This window comes from Cynoglossus semilaevis, chromosome 1 (assembly GCF_000523025.1).
Source record: "Cynoglossus semilaevis isolate Cse_v1.0 chromosome 1, Cse_v1.0, whole genome shotgun sequence".
Lineage (NCBI taxonomy): Eukaryota > Metazoa > Chordata > Actinopteri > Pleuronectiformes > Cynoglossidae > Cynoglossus > Cynoglossus semilaevis.
In genome coordinates this window covers 20,186,303-20,208,249 of record NC_024307.1, presented here as the reverse complement: position 1 = coordinate 20,208,249, position 21,947 = coordinate 20,186,303, and the positions used below count along the sequence as shown (strand labels likewise).

At 37.5% G+C, this 21,947-nt stretch overlaps 2 protein-coding genes across 9 annotated transcripts in view; one reads left to right on the top strand and one right to left on the bottom strand.

Annotated features, from left to right (window-relative positions):
* Nucleotides 1-327: 327 nt before the first annotated feature.
* On the top strand, nt 328-6,669 carry LOC103384259 (1-phosphatidylinositol 4,5-bisphosphate phosphodiesterase beta-1-like). The gene is made up of 12 exons (XM_008317718.3): nt 328-535; nt 923-1,017; nt 1,100-1,229; nt 1,641-1,682; nt 1,826-1,935; nt 2,055-2,164; nt 2,422-2,581; nt 2,791-2,867; nt 3,608-3,700; nt 3,783-3,840; nt 4,017-4,103; nt 4,756-6,669. Exons 3-12 carry the CDS (start codon nt 1,193-1,195, stop codon nt 5,068-5,070), a joined length of 1,089 nt encoding a protein of 362 aa, XP_008315940.2. The 5' UTR covers nt 328-535; nt 923-1,017; nt 1,100-1,192; the 3' UTR covers nt 5,071-6,669.
* LOC103384194 (sodium/calcium exchanger 1-like) overlaps nt 2,776-21,947 on the bottom strand; it is a 95,202-nt gene continuing 76,030 nt past the window's right edge. For 3 of the 8 annotated variants that reach the window (XM_025059854.1, XM_025060030.1, XM_025059874.1), the window contains 9 exons: nt 12,380-18,126; nt 9,259-9,492; nt 7,773-7,817; nt 7,071-7,128; nt 6,503-6,612; nt 4,670-4,973; nt 3,956-4,121; nt 3,596-3,715; nt 2,776-2,856 (listed from right to left, as the gene is read on the bottom strand). In XM_025059854.1, the coding sequence (XP_024915622.1) occupies nt 17,747-18,126 (380 nt within the window). In that variant the 3' untranslated portion in view covers nt 2,776-2,856; nt 3,596-3,715; nt 3,956-4,121; ... (4 more) ...; nt 9,259-9,492; nt 12,380-17,746. Of the gene's footprint in view, nt 2,857-3,595; nt 3,716-3,955; nt 4,122-4,669; nt 5,041-6,502; nt 6,613-7,070; nt 7,129-7,772; nt 7,818-9,258; nt 9,493-12,379; nt 18,127-21,947 lie in introns of all 8 variants that reach the window. The other 5 variants (XM_025059903.1, XM_025059928.1, XM_025059976.1 and 2 more) reach the window with 5 other exon arrangements.

The window sequence follows — 21,947 nt, the reverse complement described above, 5'->3', positions numbered from 1 at the left end:
CATTTTAAGGCATTTCTGGGATTTTTTCATGTTAGTAAAGCTCTAGTCTTGCTTGTTTGTGGTGATGTTTTCAAATATTCAGATTAAATATTTTTTGCAGCTTTAAGCACAAATCATTCATTCATTTTTTGCATTTTTTCGTGATAGTAATGGTATTGTGCAATTCTAGTATTTTGTTGAAAAATTCCTAAACAAAGAAATTCAAAAAAATGTCACAAAATGCTCTTAATTGATGAGAAACATGCAGAAAACATTAAATGTTAAAAAAAATTTAAAGAAATGTTCACCTTCTGACCAATATGTGTGAAAAGTGTGAAAGTAGAATTTTGTGGAAAAGTTTACCTTAACTGTCAACATATACACTTGAACATGTATACTTGTTGACACTTGTTCCTTCATTCTCCACTTTATTGTCTTGTCTTTCTGTCAGGTTACCACTACATTAACCTAAAGAATGAGCTGAACCAGCCCCTTCTCCTGCCCTCGCTGCTGGTTTACACCGAGGCTCAGGACTACATCCCAAATGAGCACCAAGGTAAAAGATAATTATTAACAACATTATTAACAACAGAACTGAAATGCTGGATTCACACCACATCACTTGTAAGTAAACCAGACATATCTGGAGTTATTTTCTTAAGAAGAAAGCAAGAAATAAGAAATAAAACACAGTCAAAGGATTAAGGCTGGAAAATCCATTCAAGTAAAGCAGTGGGCAAATTATTAGTCAACAAGTTTGGGTATAAAGAAAGCAAGCGACCAAGGTTACAGTTCGTCACGGCTCACTACTTTATGTCAAACTGTTTGTGTTAGTCCACATGCTGCCTTAACATTTATAAAATTAAAAGTACCTACAGCAGCTGTCAGCACTGCCCAGACAGGCCATTTTTAGTCAAATTTTTGTTTCGTTTCTTTTTCTCAGAGTACGCAGAGGCTCTGACCAACCCCATTAAACACATCAGTGAGCTGCACAAGAGAGAAACACAGCTGGCTGTTCTCTTGGAGGACATCAGTGAGGTGAGTGACACTTTTGACAAATTTATATTTACACTGTAAACTCAATGATTCCAAAGTAACATGCTTTTCTTTCCTACCTCAGCATGTACCCAACCAACCTAAAGATGGAGAGAACAAGAACGCCTGCGTCATTCCAGTCCGACCTCCATCTCCCTTCAGCTACCCTCCCTGCCCCATGTACGAGTCTCCTGACATCAAATTACCTCCCCCAGGTACAGAAACATCCAATAATCCCAGTTTGATTACTTAAATAATATCTGTGAATAAATAAACAAATGGCAATAGCAGTAGATTTATTCATCAGGATGTCAATATTTCTGTTTTTTATTCTAAAAGGATGCTGTACCTGTAGAAAAAAGATTATGTATAAAACCATCCTGTGAATCTTCATCTTTGTGTTTCACATCAGTATTTCCCTGTCATTTCTAGGCATAGTGTGTGATTTTTCTCTGTCTAATGTTGACATTTTAATGTAGGTTAAATTAAATTAAACCATGACTGAGTCATGATTTAAAACCTGCTGAGAGATGAAAATCTGAAGGAGGATTTTCATTTTCTACAAACTGCTTTTTCACCATCTGTTTCACCATCTGAGTATTTTGTTTGTTTGCGTGTGTGTGTAGCACAAAGTCAAAAGGAGGATCTTATAGCTACCGTTCTGACAGGTAAGGTCATCACAGCATATCCCACTCCACACAGAAATGAATAATTTCTGTGTCATACTTGTTATTTCTGTAATGTATGTGTAAATTTTTAAGACGTGCACCTGAAAGTTCTGTCAGTGTAATTCCCTTCCTGTTCCTGGCAGATGTCCAGGTTTACTCTATCGATGAGCTGAAGCAGCAGAAAAATTACATGAAGCTGCTTAAGAAGCAGAACAAAGAGTTGAAAGAGCTGCAGAAGAAACATCTCAAGAAGGTACACACGTACAAAAGTAGGGGACACCCAATCTATCTGTTGAGATTCTTTGGAAAATGTTTGAAATTATGGTCTTGGGCAGGAAATTCACAAACACAATTTGTTTTTCTTGTGTGCAGGTGTGGAATCTGAGCAAGGAGCAACAAAACCGCAGCAGTCAGCTCCAGTCGGACAGCCAGAAGAGACGCAATCAGATGGAGAAACATCTGAAACGCAGCATTAAGAAAAAGTAAGAATGTGAGGGATTGTGGGATGTGAAAAAAAAACCCATAATACACACAAAACTACTTGTGAGCATCCTTGATTTATTTTTAGAGAATTCTAAAACATATTTATTAGAAAAATCAAAGCATCCCTAAAGTCACATTGTTGTTCTTACAGCTCGATTTCAGGTTGAAAGCATAGGTGAAATAAAAATATAAAAACACAACAGCTGAGAGGTGGGACAATGAAAAGAGTGATTAAAACATTCACTTCTATTGTCAGTGAACCACATGAGCCGGTGCAGAGTGAGCTGACGGCACTGGATAAGGAGCTGGAGAAGCAGACGGTCCAGCTGAGGGAGTGGCAGATGCAGGAGCTGCTCAAGCTGCGACAGGAACTTCACGCACTGGAGAGAGAGAAGCAATACGCACACCTGAAACAGGTAAGGTCACATGTACACGTCTGTGTGAGATGCATGACTGTGAAAATCCATCGTTGTATCCCACTGTATAAAATTACCTTTGTCCATTTCAACTTGTTTTTGCTCCTGGTTATTTAATGGGGCCCTTAAAGCTGCCCACTGTTCACTTTGGTGATGGGTTAAAAGCAGACAAGGAGTTCACTTTCTTCTTTTTCTTTCTTCTTCTTAAGGCGGTCCAAAAGTTGAAGGAGACGGCAAACGAATGCCAGGCAGCTCAGCTGAAGAAACTCAAAGAGCTGTGTGAAAAGTAAGGGACGCAGTTATACCAACTTTTTTATATATATAAACATATATATGTATGTTTATATATGTTTATATATATACATATGTTTATATATATAAAGATATATATAAACATAAGTGTATGTATATAAACATATATATGTTTAAATATATAAATATATATGTTATATATATGTTTACATATATAAACATATATGTAAACATATATGTTTATATGTATAAACATATATATATGAACAAACATATATAAACATATATATATAAACATAGATATGTAAACTTATATGTTTATGTATAAACATATATAAACATAAACATATATAAATATATATACATGTTTATATATATAAACATAAGTGTACTATAGAGATTCGGTGCTGATACATTTATATACCAGATGTAATGATTGTATGTTTATGTATATGTTTATATATATACATAAACATATATATAAACATAAACATATGTTTATATATATATATATATAAACATACATATATACTGTATGTTTATATATACAGTGTATATATGTTTATATACACAAACACATATGTTTATATATATAAACATATATATATAAATGTTATATATGTTTACATAAATATATATTATATATGCTTATATATATGTTTATGTTTACATTAATATATATATAAACATATATATGTTCATATATACAGTGTGTGTATATATATATATATAAACATTAATACATGTTTTAATGCTGTGTACCTGTGTTTGCAGGGAGAAGAAGGAGCTCCAGAAGATCATGGACAGGAAGCGTCAGAACAGCATTATCGAAGCCAAGAGTCGTGACAAGGAGAAGGCTGAGACATGGTAAGGCTCCTCCTCCTGTGCAGACGATGACATAATCATTAGATACTTGATATTTAGTTCAGCGTCTTTGTTTTCTCTACAGGGAAGTGAATGAGATTAACAAGAAACACATTCAGGATTCTGTTGACTTAATCCGCAGGGCAAGTATCCACACACACAAACTTGATCAGCTGTGTTCAGTTAACTTTCTTTACCGTTCACTGATATATAAGATTGTGCGCTTTCTTTAAATGATTATATTGAGGGTTTTCATACCTCCTACTGTACTCTCTTTATCTCTTGTCTGATTTTGTTCTTCTTCGTTCTCACACTGCAGCTGGAGGAGGCCCAGAAGAGGAGACAGGAGAAACTGATGCTGAGGCAGCGGGACGTGCTGCAGCACATAGATGAAGATCTACCACAGGTGAGCATCACGTACCAGCTGTGGTGATCAATGATTGACAGTATTAAAAACAGAAATACATTGAGTTAGTATGCTTTCATTGACATGATGACAAACATCTTAATCCAGCCTATTTTTTTTTTTACCTTCTTAATCGCTATTGTAGCCTGTTTAACATGCTGATTGATTCATGCTGCTCTGTCACCAGATGCTACTAAATACTAAGCAGTTGTCAGCTATGTACTGTAGCATACTGGATTAATCTGGGATGACAGTCAGAAATGATAGAATTTAGCTCCAGTATCACAGCATTTCCTCTCCAGCAGGCTATGAAATTATATATGACATTAAAATATTTTTTGATGTTTCTATAATATAGGTCAATGTTATTTAAGTATAGTAAAAATAGGAAACACTTAACTACACAGTTACCAAAAAACACCATACAGGTATTAAAATAAATAGAAAAATAAATAAAATAGTAACAATTATAAATTAAATATAAACAAAAATTCAGGATCTGGTTTAATTTTTTTTTTGTAATGTTTTTAAAAAGTCCTACAACATTAGTATGCTTTCTTTCTTACTGTACTCCTTATTGGGCCCCATGGAGATGCCCCCTTGTGGTTCTCTTCTGCCAGTGAACTCATGATGATCCTCTCTCCCTCTTCAGATGAAGGCCCAGTTGCAGAAGGAACTGGAGGAGGAGTACCAGCATCTGCCGGAAGAGATCTGTCAGCACCTGCAGCTGGAGCTCCAGAACAAGGGTCTGCAGAAGGACGCCCTCTTCTCACCCTTTTCCAACCACAGCAGCTCCAGCCCCAGTTCGGGTTCAGGCCCGCCCTCCAACTGCTCCACGCCCTCCTACCCTTCGACGCCAAATCGGGCGCTCTGGAATAGGAGCAAGGACATTAGCTCGATCTCGTTGGACGATTCCAATTCCTCGTCTACTCCCATCCTATCAGAGGCAGAGGTGTCGTTCAGTTAAATTGACTAGATTTGTTCAGTGTAAAAAGGAAATGCAAACATTTAACTGGGGTCTATAATGATTAATACGTGGGATAGTAATGATAGAGATTATTTACTAATTTTATTCCTTTTACTACAGACTGGTTTATTTGTGTCTACAGAGCTTTATTATTTTTTATGTTGCCATTTTCCTGTCACATGACACATGGTTGGAAAATTCCAGCATCGTAACCTGACTTTTGTTTTTACATTTGTTTTTTTCTCCGCCTTTGTTTGTGTCTATGTTTTGTAGTTTTCCAGCCAACATTTGTGTTTTTGTACTTTTATTCCATTTTACACCATTTCTATTTTGTTGGTGTCAACAAAAGCTTTGCTTTTTTTGCCAAACCACAGAATTCCAATATTTTTTATCTGACTTGACACTTAATGAAGACATTTAATTTATATTTTAAAAAGCAGAGTTGAGTTTTTGTTTAAAACATTGTTTCTTAGACATCGTTATTACAATTTTCTTGAAATGATTCCTTAAGAGTAATGGTGCAATTTCCCAGGGATTTAAAATTATTTAAAATAAACCCTTTAGAAGTTTTATGTATGTTATCCAGACATGTGGACGTATGAGGTGAGAGTATAAAGCTAAGACTGGACCGCATTCTTAAATGGTTGACACAAACAAGAGGTGGTCACGCTATGAAAATGTTAATGTAACTACAGCGGCTCACCAGAGAGTGGTGCTAGAGTCTCGATAATTTTAGTATACACCTTACTTTTGGTTTCTGTATAATATAGAAATCTGTTCCGTTGACACTAGTTTATCACTAGTTAAGATTGTTTGAGAAATAGTTTTAAGATTTTTCAAAAACAAATTTAACTTTTAACAAAGCAAACCAACGCCTCAATAACATTTGGAAACGTTTTTTTTTTTTAAAACCTTCAGCACCAATATTTATCCAATCAACAAAAATACATAAGTGGTTTGAACACTAAATTCAGTTAACGTGTTGACAGGGTCTAAGCAAAAACTATACGGTACATCTCCTTTCGTCTCAAAAATTTCAGATTTTATCATTTAGTTCTAATTGATGTTTTAAGAAATCCATTTGTTTTTTTAACCAATTACCAAGTTTCTTTAAGATGTTTTTTCCATACCCACAGATTTCAGTTGAGCCTTTAAAAGAACATATGAAAGGGAAATATGATTTGATTTTTTTTAACAGTTTTAAAGTTTTAACAAATATGTCAGCAGAAAGTGTCAAAATACTTCAAATCTAAAGGTACTTTAAACGTCAACATCGGTGGCTTTGTCTCCATCTAAGCTTCTTTGCTCTGTTTTTTTTTAAAATATGTGTTTGTTTTTCTACTGTACTGTCCACTCTGGGGGTAAAAACCTTGGCATCCTGTGTATGTGCACTCTGTATTTGTGTAGCTGTACGTGTATTTTGACTACTGACTATGAGTGCTGGGGAGAGACGGATGTCCAGGAGGGTCCTGTCCAGTCTTCACTCTCTGTCTCTTCCCTCCTTGGATGTGCACTGGCTGCCTGTCTGTCTGATTGTCTCCCCTGGAAACAGAACCCTTGTAAACTATTGTCTATTTAAAGTGAAATTTTACCAACGTTTTTCTTTTGTGGTTATTTACATATTTATATGGGTGGCGGGGAAAACTGGCCAATTAGAAGCATTAGACGTGCAGTGTTGCACTGAGCCACTGAGTGCACATAGTGCCATTTTACCTTGTAACATGTGCTGTTGCTGAGACTAGAATAAAAGTAGTTGAAATAGTGGAGAAAACTAAATACACTTTTCAAGGATGGTGTTTTAACTGGTATAGTTTCACTTTGCTAATTTTATAATGCTGAAAAGTATTATTGCGTAGTTATTTATTTATTTTAATGCTGTTGAGTGGCTGTAAATATAAAAAACGACAACCACGAATTGAACACACTGATCCCAAATTACTTATACAGTAGATAAACATATCAATAATCACAAAAAGAGAAAAAAGTGTAAATGTACCTACCTTTGGAATAAAGCCACAGCTCCAGCCTCAACGTCACATGTAATTGGTCCTGAATAACCTTTAGATTCAGAAATGTACAGACATGATAGAAAGAGCAGATTGTCAGTGCTCAGTTTAATCAAGGTTTAATCATGAGGGGGGAGGGGTGTGTGTGTGTTAAACATCTGTTTGTTGATTTGAAACTGCTAAAATAGATTAGACCAGGCATAGGCAAACTAAGGCCCGGGGGCCAGGTGTGGCCTGTTCAGCTTTTTAATCCGGCCTGTCAAACCTTTCCAAATTATATAATTTATTTATATTATCATTATACTTCTGCCTTTTTCCTGCAACACCCACATTTCCCCAATAGATGGCAGAGAAAATGATATAAGCATTTTAGAATTTTAGCCTTTATGCATGACTTTTACATGTCATTTATCTTAGTTCACACAAACACTCCATCTATCTCTCCTGATGCTGCCCCAACTGTGAAATTTTAGGACCCATTGTGGCACAAGAGTCAAAAAATTTGCACATGCCTGGATTAGACTCTCTTAAACAATGTTTTGGTCTGGTAAAGGTGTGACATAAAATTAAATTATCTACATAAAAATATATATACCACACTGCAGAGCAAATACTGAAATAGTAAGTCTCAGGCCCCAGTCTTAGTGCACTTTTTAAAGAAATAAACAACCATCATGATCATGACTTATTACTCACCAAGATAAAGGGCATCTGGTGCAACACCTGTCACCTAGCTTGACCCTGTGGAGATAAACCATTAGAATTAGTCTTAATGTAACACAAATGTAAGGTAATGATGTTTCTAAAAAAAAAAAAAAAAATCAAAACTGGTTTATGTTGCTTTGTAATGTAATAGTATTTTGAGCATACAGGAGGAGAATCTACCTGTAATCATTACCACACAATATAATGACTCCTTCTTGAAACAGATTGTCATGTCTTTTTTCTTCCTAATGATGGGACAAAGTCACCACTAGCATTGATCGTGGTGACACTTCATCCGGTCAACTTATTGGTTGATCCAAAAATAGTTACATTGAGGGCAACTGGATGAAGTAGGTTTTTTTTTACCTCTCATTCAAGAGGCTTCAGTTCTTTATAAATAAAAAAAAAAAAAAAAAAAAAACGACTTTGTCCAGTTGCACTCGATGAAACTACTGGATTAAATGACCTGGATGACTTAGAACCTACACAGACTTATTGGTCGATACATTCTGGGTCAACCAAGATTCTGATTGGTTGATTTGTTATTGGGTTTTTTGATGGCTTTTTTATGAAAAAATGTTTTTCCCAATTTTTTTTTGTCAGATGGTAAAAAATTATAATGATTTTTTTTGCTAAGTTAAAGATTTTTTTTTCCAGAATTTTGTGGTGTAATCTTAATGTAGCTTGTCATTTTTGGTCAGATAAAAAAGAAAAACAAATTCGCAAAATTGTTTTTTTTTAATGCTTTTTTGCAACAAATTAGGAAATTATCATTTTGTTTCCCAGAATTATTTGGAAAATTTGTATTATAGCATGTCATTTTTGGTAAATAAATTATAAATGCACACTCATGCACAAAGCAAACTCAATGTGCTTTACAGTCATCGCGTAATTACATAAAAGTTATCACGAAATACATTGGTCCCTCTCCTATCGCGGTAGTTGCGTTTCAAGACCCACCGCAAAATGAGAAAATTAACAAAGTAGAGATAGTAGAGATTATTATATAATTTACTGATTTATTTACCCTCCACAAACCTCCCCACACTGTTATCAACAGTCGAACAACAACCACAACAGTGCCCTCCTGTGTCCAACTGAGGTACCCTACATTTATTAAATGCTCACCATATACAGTACATACTGTATGTCATGCATGACCTGCGGGTATACTAGATTTCACAACCGTACGTACTGTACTGTTATTTTATGTATTACTTTATATGTATGTGTTGAAAAATGTATTTTCGTTTATTTAAATACTGTTTTCCCTTTTAGGCTAGAAAATTGTTATTTTTCATGAAAATAATAAAAACATTGGAAATTAAAACATTTGTAATGTTGCGGGATTGGATTAAAAAAAGCAAAAGTACAACGCGATATAGAGAGGGACCACTGTGACGTGAAACTTATCACGTAATTACATGATACTGAGCCATTTTGTTTTTTTCAGTGTGGCAGCAATATGCTTCCGTACCTCTGTCACACTGTCGGCTGTCCCCATCATATTTGTCTCATTATCTTCTTCTGTCTGCTTCCTCCTCCTCTTCCTCACTTGTCATCCCCCTCTGTTTCTCCATCTCCCTCAGTACATTTGTGTTTACTCGTCTTTTTGCCTGTTCTTCTCCAGTGGGGGACAGGGCCAGCTCTTGCCGATGTGCGTACTGAGGGCTTGCCCACGGAAAAACAGCTGCCACTTTGTAGTTCAGGACTAAAAGAAAACAACAACCAGAGGAAGAAGACTGAGAAGAATTAAAGGGAACAAAACAAAAACAGATTCAAAGTTTCACTTGTAATAGTTCAGCTCACGTCTCAGGTGTATGTTTGGGCTTCAATAAATAATCTGAAAACCTTTGCCCCTGGGCAGCACTATAAATAGGATGTAGCCAGGTTAAAAAACATATTCTACAGAATTCCTTGAGATGTTTTTTAAGCTAATGTAATAAAGATTTTTTTTTAAAAGTAAGAAGTAAAAAATTAAAAGAAAAATGAAGCAACGGAGCAAATTTAATCACCTGCAGCTCAACACCTCCAAGACCAAGGAGCTGGTCAAAGATTTTGGGAAATCCAAACAAAAACTCTGACCAGTTCTAATCGAGGGTCAGAACTGCCTATACAGCTAACTGTTGATCTAATTTAATTATTTAATTACTCTACTGTAATATAATATACTGAAATATATATACATATATACATACACATACATATATATATATATATATATATATATATATGTCTACTTCTAATAACAACCTAATAATCTACTAATGTCTACTGTTCAGATTTTCCATATTCATTGACAGTGTACTGCTACCCATGTTTGTATCTCATTGTATTTACCCAGTGTACTGCTACCCATGTTTGTATCTTATTGTATTTCCCAAAGGGAACACCCGAGGGACTAATAAAGTGCTATCCATCCATCAATCTATCTAAACTGATGAGCCTGATATCACATCTGTTACAAAGAAAACTTGTGTTCGTGTAACACAAATACCAATATTTATACAAAGCAGATATGCAAGTCCTGCAGCAAACAAATACTATTGTCAAGTAAAATCAAAATCAAATCCAACACAACAACTATGTAAATACACTGTAAGATAATACAGCACAGTCTTTATCTGGTTTATTTAGACATTTACGTTGTTACCACCACCACTGTGTTCCTCATTAGGAGTTTAATGAGTGTCCTCTTCACATTCAGGACTAGCAACCTGCTGCTGTGGTGCTGACGACACTCATCTGTTTGCTCACTCCCGGGAGATTTACTGCAGCCACTTCTGAAGTGGACGTATAATTTCTAATTACCAAACGGCGGCAAGAATATGAACACAATTACAAACAGACGCACAAATAACACAGAGCAATAACTGCAGATCAAATTAAGCCCATTATTGAGTGGTGAGTGCTTAGCTCTCAGTGTTGGCGGCGTGAGCTGCTGTACTGCTCCGATGGTGACGGGTTGTCACCAAGTCAGAGAATGACAAATCTCTCATGCCTAGTTTCAGACAGAATATCATTATCACTAGTACGTTCAGTCTGCTTCACCCTGCACAGTGTTTGTAAATAAATAAATAAAGGGACAGTATGTGGTAATTTAAAGCAAAAAAAAAATCTCATAATGTTATATAAGACTGATTGCATTGTCATTCCTAATAGGTCACTGGAGGCACATGACACGACAGGAGCGTCACTGCCTCGAGGGTTGTATTTTCTTACAGTCTGCTTGGCTCAGAAAAGAAAACTTTTGACTACTTTAGATTTACTAAAGATTTATCTTTTTAACGATGATATAGATTTTTTTGAAATACTAAAATCCCAACCTTAGAATTCTGGAGCAAGGGGTGTCCACACTTTGTTGGCTTGGGAGCTACTTTTCAAATGACCAGACCAAAGTGATCTGCCTACATTAATAATATTTAATACAGTATATATTTAGCCATATGAGTTTAATATACTTTATATAACACATTATATTTTGATTAAATAGCTGTAGCTGTAAGGCACAATATGATTCAATACTTGTATTGTTGATGATCTAGTCCTAGAGATTAAAATAAAATAAATATATGTATTTATTTATTTGTATTCCTCATGATCTACCAGTACTCCCTTTGCGATCTACACAGACTGTTTTACTTTAGCTCCACCAAGCACCACTCCAATGGCAAACATTAAAAATCCATCCACCCATCTATCTAAACTGATATCACATCTGTAACAAAGAAAACTTCTTAAAAGTGCAAAACAAATATCAATATCCATACAAAGCAGATTTGAAAGTTCTGCAGCAAACAATTACTTTTCTTGGAACCCATTTGTTACCTCTGGTTCCACTGGTAAATCAAGCAGAACTTGATTCTACATGTTCAGGTGACTCACGTACAAAGGGGTGATCACCTCCAAACTGACAAAATGTGGGTCAAGCATCAGGTTTGTATGGGACAATGAGGGACAGCCACAATCATTTAAAGGTCAGTTAAACGTCTTCTTTTTTTTTACCAAGTAACATGAACATATCTGGCCTTTTACTTCCACAAAACAAACAAAAACTCTATATCACCCAAGACATAACCTAGACCTAAAAAACACACTCATTAATTCATATTTTTCCACATTTAGCATAAAATAAGCAGAAAAGGCCCAACAAAATGTGATTGATGTAATATTAAACAATTAAAATGTGAATAGGTCTCTGTAAAACTAACAACTGCTGCGGGTTATATGGCCAAAAACATGAAAAGAAAAAATACTCCACAGCCACCAAACTGACTCACAGTCCAGCAGGTGGCAGGCCAACAGCCTTTCTCAGCACTATGAATACCACGTTTCTAAAACACATTGGTAGCAGAAAAAGTTCAAACCTAGACTATACCAAGATTCAGTGACCATTAATATATTTTCTGCATCGTTGTAGAACTCTATACAGCTAAGTACAAAGTGACCCTGGACCTGAATCTCTCTTTAGATTTTCGGTTGACGATGCACGGCATGCTAAACACTGCTAACTTCTACCGCAGTAATTTTATCCAACTCCAAACAATACTGCGCACTTTTGGATGTTTGTTGTTGTGTACTTCGTGTGTAAGACTCACGTATATCGTGTCGTTTCCCCTTCAGAATCTCCATCCACTTGTCTCAGCCGAAAGTATCAAAACAACTGCGTGCTCCACGATTCCAGATGCTAAAGTGTGTGTGTGCTATTGCTAGTCAGCAGTTTGATTGACACACCACCCAGGCTGTCAACTTCCGCCTGATCCAGGAAGTGGCCTATCGTTGGATAGTAGTGCCCATAGACTTTTAGATTTTAAATTAAGTAAAGTCAAGAAAAGGACACATTCACTGCTGAGCATTTACCAGTAAGGATTGTTTTAATCAGTTACCATGAGAAAAAAAGAAAAGAAAATTGGTCTTTGTTATCATTTACATATATTTTTTTCTTTATTTTTCAGCATTTAGAAATAATTTTACTCTTTACTACAACATTTCCATTATCAACATGTTTTTAGAATGAGTTAAAGTCATGCACTGACAACCTTCTGGATGGAGTGATATGAACAGAAGCGCATTTTCAAACACATTCACATTCAATCACACACACAGTCAGGAGAAAGGAGCTCGTAGCTTTACAACTACATTACTGTTCATCTTTCTTAATGCTTTTGTAGGTAGATTAAAATATAGGAAAAACACAAAACAATGGATTAAATATGATATTCCAATATCACAATAAATGGGAAAATGACCATACCAAAAGCACTTTGTGATCTTGTGAATCCAAAATGATGAACAAAAATAGGTTAACATCAAAAAAGTACCCCAAGGAAAAAAAAAGATAAATATAATAGAGAGGGAACCAAGATTGTATTTAAAACAAACTTTGTGGCAAAAGTTTGCATTCTTTCCATTTTTGCCTCATGTGTTCTTGTTCTACTCAATGGCTCAAACAAATCCTAAAGTTAAATACAAATATCATATAATATTACCAAATAAATAATCACATCGATATTTTAAAAAAGTATGCTACAATATTTAAATAAAAAGACAAACGTATATGTATGGAATGGAGGAACAGTGTGTAAATTTTAGTGGCATCTAGGGGTAAAGCAGCATATTGCAAACACTGAATTATCACTGAATATGGACAATTTCGACAGGAGTTTTTGATAAAACGGTTCTTCATTAGTGAAAAAAGGGGGGAATGAAAACATGACAAGTAAAAGAAAAAAATGGAAATGTGGTTTGACGTACTCACATCAGCTTCTGATGAACATATGGACTGAGTATATTCGTGGGTAATGAGCGGTTATACTAAATGATCATTGCAAAACAATTTGTCATTAAATTATTAAAATAAGTTGTGTTTGAATGAAAATTGTGGAACCAAATGTGGTCAACCCATCCACATGGAGACGCAGAAACAGCACTTGTGTGTGGGCCGCACGTGAATATCAAATTGATGCAAAAGTAGAACTAGAACTGGAGTTAATGTGGGCTCCATATACTTGAGCATCAAGCAATAACATGTGGCCCACACAGGTTTACCTGGTTCAGAGCCAAGGTACATGTCCAATTCAGCTCTTCTATTGTCTTTTGCTCTTTGTTTATGAGTTTAAATGAGTGGCGGTAATGTAGTGGAATACACAATATATTTATGTGTACACAAGCACACTGGTAAACACTGTCAATATCTACCCTTAGTCTAAATTAACAGTCAGATCAATTATATGTACTGTAGACATAATATAATCCTGCTGAGTTTCACACACACAACGTAAAGGAATTTGATTTCTAGACATTTTGGCACTTGACCATGTCATGGAATGTGACTGAGGCAGAGACGTACTGTAGTTAGTCCCATAAGTATAGAGAACAGCATGCATTCACACATTCACACACACACACACACACACACAGAAAGGACAAGCATGCGCAACAGGGGAAGGCAAAAATGACATGCTTAAAAAGGAAAACGTATTCTGAAAACGTCAGAAAAGAAGAAGTGGAAACTGTGAAGCCATGTTGGTTAAAATAATGGAGAAACATTAGGGCACACACAGACCCATACACTCACACACACCAGCAACAATCAAGCAGACAACAGCTCGCTGAAAGATGGTCACTTAGCAACAGGCATGAGACTAAAAATATGGTTGCGTTTTTTACACATACACACGCACGCACATCAGCTGTACTCCAGATTTATCCTGCTCTAAAATCCTACCTTTATTATTTAGAACCTTCCTGTGACTTCATCTGACCAACACCACACTTGTGAATAGGACTGAAACCCTGCTATGATCTCTGACTACAACAGTCATAATTACTGACTTGGTCCTTAGTCCTTAATGCTGTTTTCAGGACCTTTTAGCCGCGACATATTTTTGAACAGAGGCATTAGATTTGGAACACATCAGTGCAATAAAGCCGTCAGATGTTGTTGGCTCTCCTGACTGCACCACAGTCCTAGGGTGGATGATATGGATTGGTACAAAGTGATTCGGGACTCACTAGTTGGTCTGAAGTTGGACTTTGCATCAAGGCATTCTACATTTTTGTCATGAAAAGTCAACTGTTTCGGGGGAAATTTGTCAGGTGGATTTGTCCCCACCTGACAACACTACACAAATACGATGAAGTGACACTGAGGGCACCTGAGGGCTTGGCATCATGACTTTAAAAATCCTGGTCACATTTGTGTATGTAAATATTATGCTGATGTATCCTTGACCAAGGTGACTGATTCACACAGACCGTTTCACCCTCACAGATCACTGACCCCACTCTCCAAATACCTACTCTACTCATATTTGCACAAGCTCTAAGCCGGGCTCTGTTCAGCCTGTTTACGCCTGAGCTGCTTCTGTAAAGATGCAACTTGGTCCGAACTGAAAGCAGCGGGTAATTTGAGCATTTGTAACGTGTCAGGTTGTGGGGCAGGTAAAGTGATATTATCATTTCAATTCATCTTTTTGTAAATGGTTTGTAAAACAAAAAGGCAAATTCATTCAACCTTAAGGGTCACAGTACTAGTTGCTGTACATTCTTGTATGACTAACTTATACTTCATCTTGGCTCTGAGTCAGACTGTGAGTGTTGAGTTGTTCTGGTAAGTCCTTGGGTCATGTCTTAATCAAGGTGAACGTCGCTGTACAGTAGGGACTCCATGGCCATGCAGCTGCTCTAAAGCTCTGAGTGACATCCCAGTGGTTATGAGTCATAGGCATCATTATATTGACCAAAGTTCACAAAGGTTCAAATCCTGCCTTATCCACAACTCATACGTCTTGGATTAAGGGTGAAACTTCTTAACTTGTGATTCCACATGATATAAAGCCTTTCCAATCAATCTGTGGACTGTGTTTTACATTTCTATCTTAGTCACCCTCCAGCTGTAGGAATGATCTGTTGACTGCAGCAAACTGCCATTAAGGAATAGTGAGTACAACAAGACATGCTGAACCTTTGTAGCTGCAGTCTACACCAGGAGAACACACACACACACAAACATGTAACACAAGCATCCTGTCCCCTTCTCAGACACAGTGACCAAACCTTTGATGTCATATGATGTCATTACAATAGAGATTTCACTGATTTTCCACATCCTTTCTTTCTTCACCATGCTCTAATCAATAAATCATTACTAATTATAAATACCACTGCTCTTCTTTGTAGAAAACACATGGGGTCAAGCGTTTCCAGCTGTTGTGTCAACACATTTTTGCGTTACAGTACAGATGGCAGTTTGAGGGACCTATTCACTCTAAGTAGGACACCACTTATTAGGACAAGGAAAGGCTAAAAAGTGGGGTTAATGCAACACTGCCAGGTCAAACCTAAACCAACATGGTCCACACGGGGGAAGAATAAAAGCTCATGTGTCCCCAGGTGCAGGCTGACTGTGTACTCTGATCTATGGAGAAGGTCTTCTTTGGATTACAGAGTCCGTTTCCTTCATTTTGTACCATTGTAAAAACTGCTGCCTAGCAGTCGTAATACTTTCAGAGCTGCCAAACGGTTACCTCACAGCATCATATCCTCTATTTTTAGTCTGCGAGTCATCATGTTTGCAATTCTCATCTGGATTTCCATCAGAATGGCTCCATGCACCGTCTTTCAGTGAATGCCGTGCAGATCTTTTTTCCACATCCTCCAAGGTTTTCCATACAAAGATAAGCACTTAACATAAATAAAATATGACGTGATTTCCACGCACATACATCTTCAAAAGTTTTTTTTTTTACATTGAAATATAGAGTAAGAAACACCGGTTATGGTCGTAGCTTGATTTGTCAACACTGTCAATGGCAACACCTTGGTCACAGCCAGTGAGATCCTCCGGTCTGGTCCATGTCACTGATTTTGAGTGTGTAAACAATGACTTTTCACTTCATCCAGATGTTCAACCAACATCTGGTTCTCAGCTTCTCATCCCGTCCAAAACATCTTGCCACTGATTTCTTCATTTTTCACGCGTCACACTATATTAATATGTCTTCTCTTTTGTACAAATTGCACAGTAACAACACTAACATGTCACATGACATCAATAGAAACTTCAGAATAAAATAATCTAGGTTCACCGAAGAGAGAAACTTGGGTTTGGTTCAAGAAAAAAAAAAAAAAAAAACATAAAAAAACCAAGGTGTTTGGTGACTTCGGCTTTTCACAGGTATCAGACAAAATTTCACAAAGGAGAAGTGGGTTTAGTATATTTGTGTGTAGTATAAGTGTGTCTTTTCTGGGGTAAAAAGATTTTTAGCACAGTGTTTTTCAAAACGAGGTGGCCTTGGAGGGAAGAATTCAGTTTTCACCGCACCAATATATTTCTGAATTGTTCCTCTGGACTCTCCGTATGTGTATGTGTGTGTACACAGTCCAGAGAGCTGGGTTAAGATTATTACTGTACTGTAACAAATAGGACTGGTTAAGGTTGAAGGAATCCAGTCTTCTCATCAGGAGATGTTACAGTAACGAGAGGGCGATCCAAGAGGAAATGTTAGATCATCTGATCCATCTGTTCTTTGTTGAAATCATCTGTCCGTTAATCTTGAGATTTATTTTCCCTTTAGTTTTGTGTCCTCCAGCTTCTTATCTCTATTTCCTTCTCAGCTGCTGCTCTTGGTAACATGTCAGTTTGTTATTGTCCTACTGATTGGTCTTCAATACCTGCACATTTCTGCCAGTAATTAGACCATTTTAAATTTAAGAAACTGATATGTTCTGATGTTTTTTTTTCATCACTATAAAGATTTGATTTTTTCCTGTCTAGAAGAGACAAAATCTGGTGATTTTGTATAATAATCTGAAGTTTGGGGGCTGTAAACAGTAAATTTGAAGTTGAGGCGTCTCCTTTGTGTCAGTGTTTGGAATCCTGTCCCTGCCCTCCTCTACCTCTCTCCCCCTTTCTCTCTGTGTTGGCAGTGGGTCCCTGTCTCTTCTCTCTCTTCTTCCTCCATTTAAAACAGAGGTATATGACAGTAGGCCTCCAGTGAAGCCAGCAGGATGTAAACCAACCACAGAGAGAAGAACATCAGTGATGTCAACATTTTGGTAGTCCGTGGCCCCCCTAACTCGCCGCCGGCTACATTTGGCCGCCGTCGGTACAGCAGCGTGGCGACAGAAACCAAGGCCAGGATGGTGAAGAGGGTGACAGAGAAGGCCAGGTTTCCAGGGTCCACCAGGAAGGGTTTGCCCTTGGTGCGCCAGGCGACGGCTGCGATGGTCCACGCCACTCCGATACCCAGGAAAACGTTGACGGCGTTCGAGCCAGTCACGTTACCGATGGAAGCATCAGCATACTGATCCTGGATTGCAGCAACCTTGCTGGCAAAAGTATCTGCAATAGAACAAAGAATATAATAAATGGAAAATGAAGGGGTAGAAGTCCGCCACACAGTGGAGCAGTGGACACAGAGAAAACCTTATTTTCCAGATTGAATTTCACAAGACCAAGTTTGTTAGATACAAGACGTGTGTTCTTCAACCATCCAATCAAATCACTCAAATCACCAATGTAACTGGCATGCCAACTCAAATCTGATTGGTTAAAGAAACGATGTCACAGTGCACACACTACTAAGGGGAAGATTTCTTTCAACCTGGCAACACAAGAGGCTGAAATATGACTGGCTAAAAAAAACTCGAGTGTACGAGTGTTGCTGTGCAACCAAGAAAAAAAGCAAAAAGAAGAATGGATGATTGGATGATTTTATAAATATTTATGGTATACTATACTGAAAAATAAATCACTGATTCAGACACTGTAGGCCAACAGAGTAGGCCTTGATGGCCTCACTGGAACACCACTGCTATTAATTATTTATTACAATCAGTTGTCTGCTTGAATCACTAAATATTTCCTAGTATAAAGTGTTTAATGAATTATAATGTTGATTGTTCTTGCAGAAATAAAAAGTTAAATTATGTTTTAGGGTAAAAAAAAAACTAAATAAATAACTATTTAGTTTGATCCTGTTAACTAAATGAATTGCAGCATTAAAACTGTATTTATGCTGTAGCATCCCCTGCAGGGGAGGTAGGGTAGTTGCATGCTTTGTGTTTACCGCTAACCACTACTTCTCTTGTCTTGTTTTCATGCACTTTCTGCTTCAGGCTGCAGACGGTGTTGGACAAATGCAAAATTCTAACAAGGCTGAAAACATGAAAGCATGTCGATGATCAAAACACTACAAGATAATGAAACACAATTGAATGTAGACCAGTCTCATGTGTATATTGTTTGTTTTTTTTGTTTTTTTTTTTCCACAGGCGAAGGAAAAACAACCTGAAGATAATGTCTAGCGTGAAAACATACACAAACACAGTGATATGAAACGTGACCGTGAAGAATAATAAACAAGGAACAAAGACACTATATGAAGCAGCTTGTTAGTGTAAAGAGTCAGTGCTCTGGATATAACTGTATGTAGTGTTTAATTGCTGATTATAATAGTTTGCAGAGATAATTAAAGGGAAAAGGCCAGAGCAGCAGGGCAGGTGAACCGCTGACCAAACAGTTGGCAGTTTTATAATGAAGGACACCTCCTCAGAATGTCACCATTTATTTTAAGCACATTTACTGAAGTTGGATTATCCTAATTTAAAGCACCACTGAGTTGTGCTCATACCTCCCCTCCATATTCAGATATAATTAACCTGAGTATTCATTCTCCCTTTTTGGGACTTGCATTTTTTATTGTCATCAGCCTTTAACAGAACAGATGTGATAATTGCTGCAGGCAAATATGAAGCTCTCTGCTAAAGGAAAACTTTTTTTGTGAGGAGAATTGGATTAAAAAAGAATCTCTACAACCGAGTTGGCAGGAAACACCAGGGAAACAGCTGCCAGTTAGTTTCATGGATTATTTCTATTTTTAGCAGGGCTGGAGAGATGGGTCTCCAGTCTCATTTACATGTCAACAAGATTAGAGGAAAATTCATGAAAGACATTCTACAAACTCTCTGGGAGGGCACAGATACCATCCTGGGTGTGAAGAATCACGTTGATGGAATTAAATGTTTGCTCATGATGACAAACCCAAATATATGAGATTATGGTTTTAATTCTGAGTCATGGTGCTGCAAATGATAACAGAGGAGATCAAATCCAAATTTAGAAAACCACAGGCTGCCAAATCTCTAAAATGATCAGATCTTCTCATCTGGTCACAGAATGACGTTAAATGAAGATTGCCAACCACACACTGTGCACTGCAGCAGACATCATGTTGTTCTACTGACATGATTACACAACCAGCAGGAGAAGTCCATGATCTTTAAACCAACACATTGAAGTGGAAGTGATGCACAGCTTCAACAACTCAATATCTTGCCCAGGGACACATGGGCATATGGCTGGACTGGTGGTTCCCCTGATATTTTGGGTTCAAGCTAATCTTTATGTATAGTTCCACATGGTAAACATGGAACCCTGCCTTTGACATCTGCTCAGGACACCAAATGAAAATCATTGATTGATTTCGGAATTGTTGGTTTAAGGCTGTACTTCTCAAAGAGTGGGGCGGGTCCCTCTGGGGGGGCGTGGTGAGGTGCCGAGGGGGGTGAGGGGGGTGCGTGTGGGGCTTCCAATGGAGTATGGCACACTGGACATAAGTGTACCACTGCTGTAATGCTTGAGTGATAACAAGCCTCCAGTCACTAGGTGGCAGCAACTCATACAGTGGTTTGTTGTTTATGTTATCAGGTTCTCAGTAGTATTTCAATTCGTGGAGGTGTGGGTCTGTCATCCCCAAGGATGACAGAAAATAATTGAGAACCACTTGTTTAAGGACATGTTAACTGATTTGGACTTTTACTAGAGCACAGGACAGCAGAGATTCATGTGTACAAAAACGTAGTGACTTAGTAATATTTATGGATCACAGAGAACATGCAGGTCCAGAGCCTAAATAACTTATGCTTCATGTGACTAAAACAAACATTAAACTAGAGCTGGAGAAACTTTTGAAAGTGAGAAAGAAGGAGAGCCGTCAAGGCCTTTGAGAAACATTTACCACTCATATCCTGAATCTGCAAATTTGAATTTAATTGACCTGACATTCCTGGAGTGTGTCTCCGATGTAATGATGCAGAAATGCTTCAGTAAAATGTGGATGAGTCCTGAGTGAATGGTGGGGAATTAAGAGGGAGGCTAAGGGAGGAGCCCACGTGTGCTGTATAATAATGCTGCGGCCCAAACCAGCACACTACACTCCCTGTGGAAGTTCTAATAACCTGCTGGACACGAGCATCACACTGTAGAGGAAACACACCGTCACCCACACACACCTGGTCATGATGGATGACACGATCGTGAAAACACAATAACTCTACAAGAAGGGCGGAGAGGGGGAGGAAGAAGAGGGGGAACAGCGTGTCAGAATAACAAATCGACCAGGAAGGTGCAGGAGAGCAAGTATTAGAGATAAGAGTTTGAGAGAACATACAGTAAAATCATGCTTATCAGATTAGGTAGAATGAAATGTAAAAGAAGAGTCAAATTAAATCACTGCTTCATGGGAGAGACCACACTTCTAATTAGTATTAACTTTGCACATGCTGCTCCATGTTCCAGCACAAAATAGAAAATGGCTGGTGGTAGAATCAATTCAAATTTTCATTTTCAAGACCTAACAGCCAGGCCAAGTTATCAGCAGGAGACGTTGCAATGAAGCCATTTCTATAACTCACCAGGAAAGGCAACAATAAAAGAGCTGATGAGAAGAAAGAGGAAAGGAATTGAATTAAAGTCCCGACACGATACGTCGGCTCACTTAGAACCAAACACAGACTCAGGCTCTGATGGGAGCCTGGATCCTGAAAGACAGTTTTGATCTCAGGTCTCAGGTTCTCACTGACAACAGCTGCTTTAAAATGAGAGGGAGAGGGAGAGGGAGAGGGAGAGGGAGAGGGAGAGGGAGAGAGAGAGAGCGCCAGTTTTCCCCATTTGATTTACTCACTTTCTCTGGCACATTGCAAATCAGACCAAAGAAAAATATTTTTCTCTAGGGATATGAGCTACTTCAAAATGCATCAGGTGAATAGCAATGCCTTTCATTCAGGAGTCACACTCTACAGCCCTAATTGCAATGACCGGCCAGCTGATATATATGTGTGTGTGTGTGTGTGTGTGTGTGTGTGTGTATATATATATATATA

Coding starts and splice junctions, on each gene's coding strand:
- LOC103384259 (XM_008317718.3), top strand. CDS start 1,193: ATGTACGAGTCTCCTGACATCAAATTACCTCCCCCAG. Junction 3,701..3,782: donor AAGGAGAAGGCTGAGACATG/GTAAGGCTCCTC, acceptor TTTTCTCTACAG/GGAAGTGAATGAGATTAACA. Junction 4,104..4,755: donor TAGATGAAGATCTACCACAG/GTGAGCATCACG, acceptor CTCCCTCTTCAG/ATGAAGGCCCAGTTGCAGAA.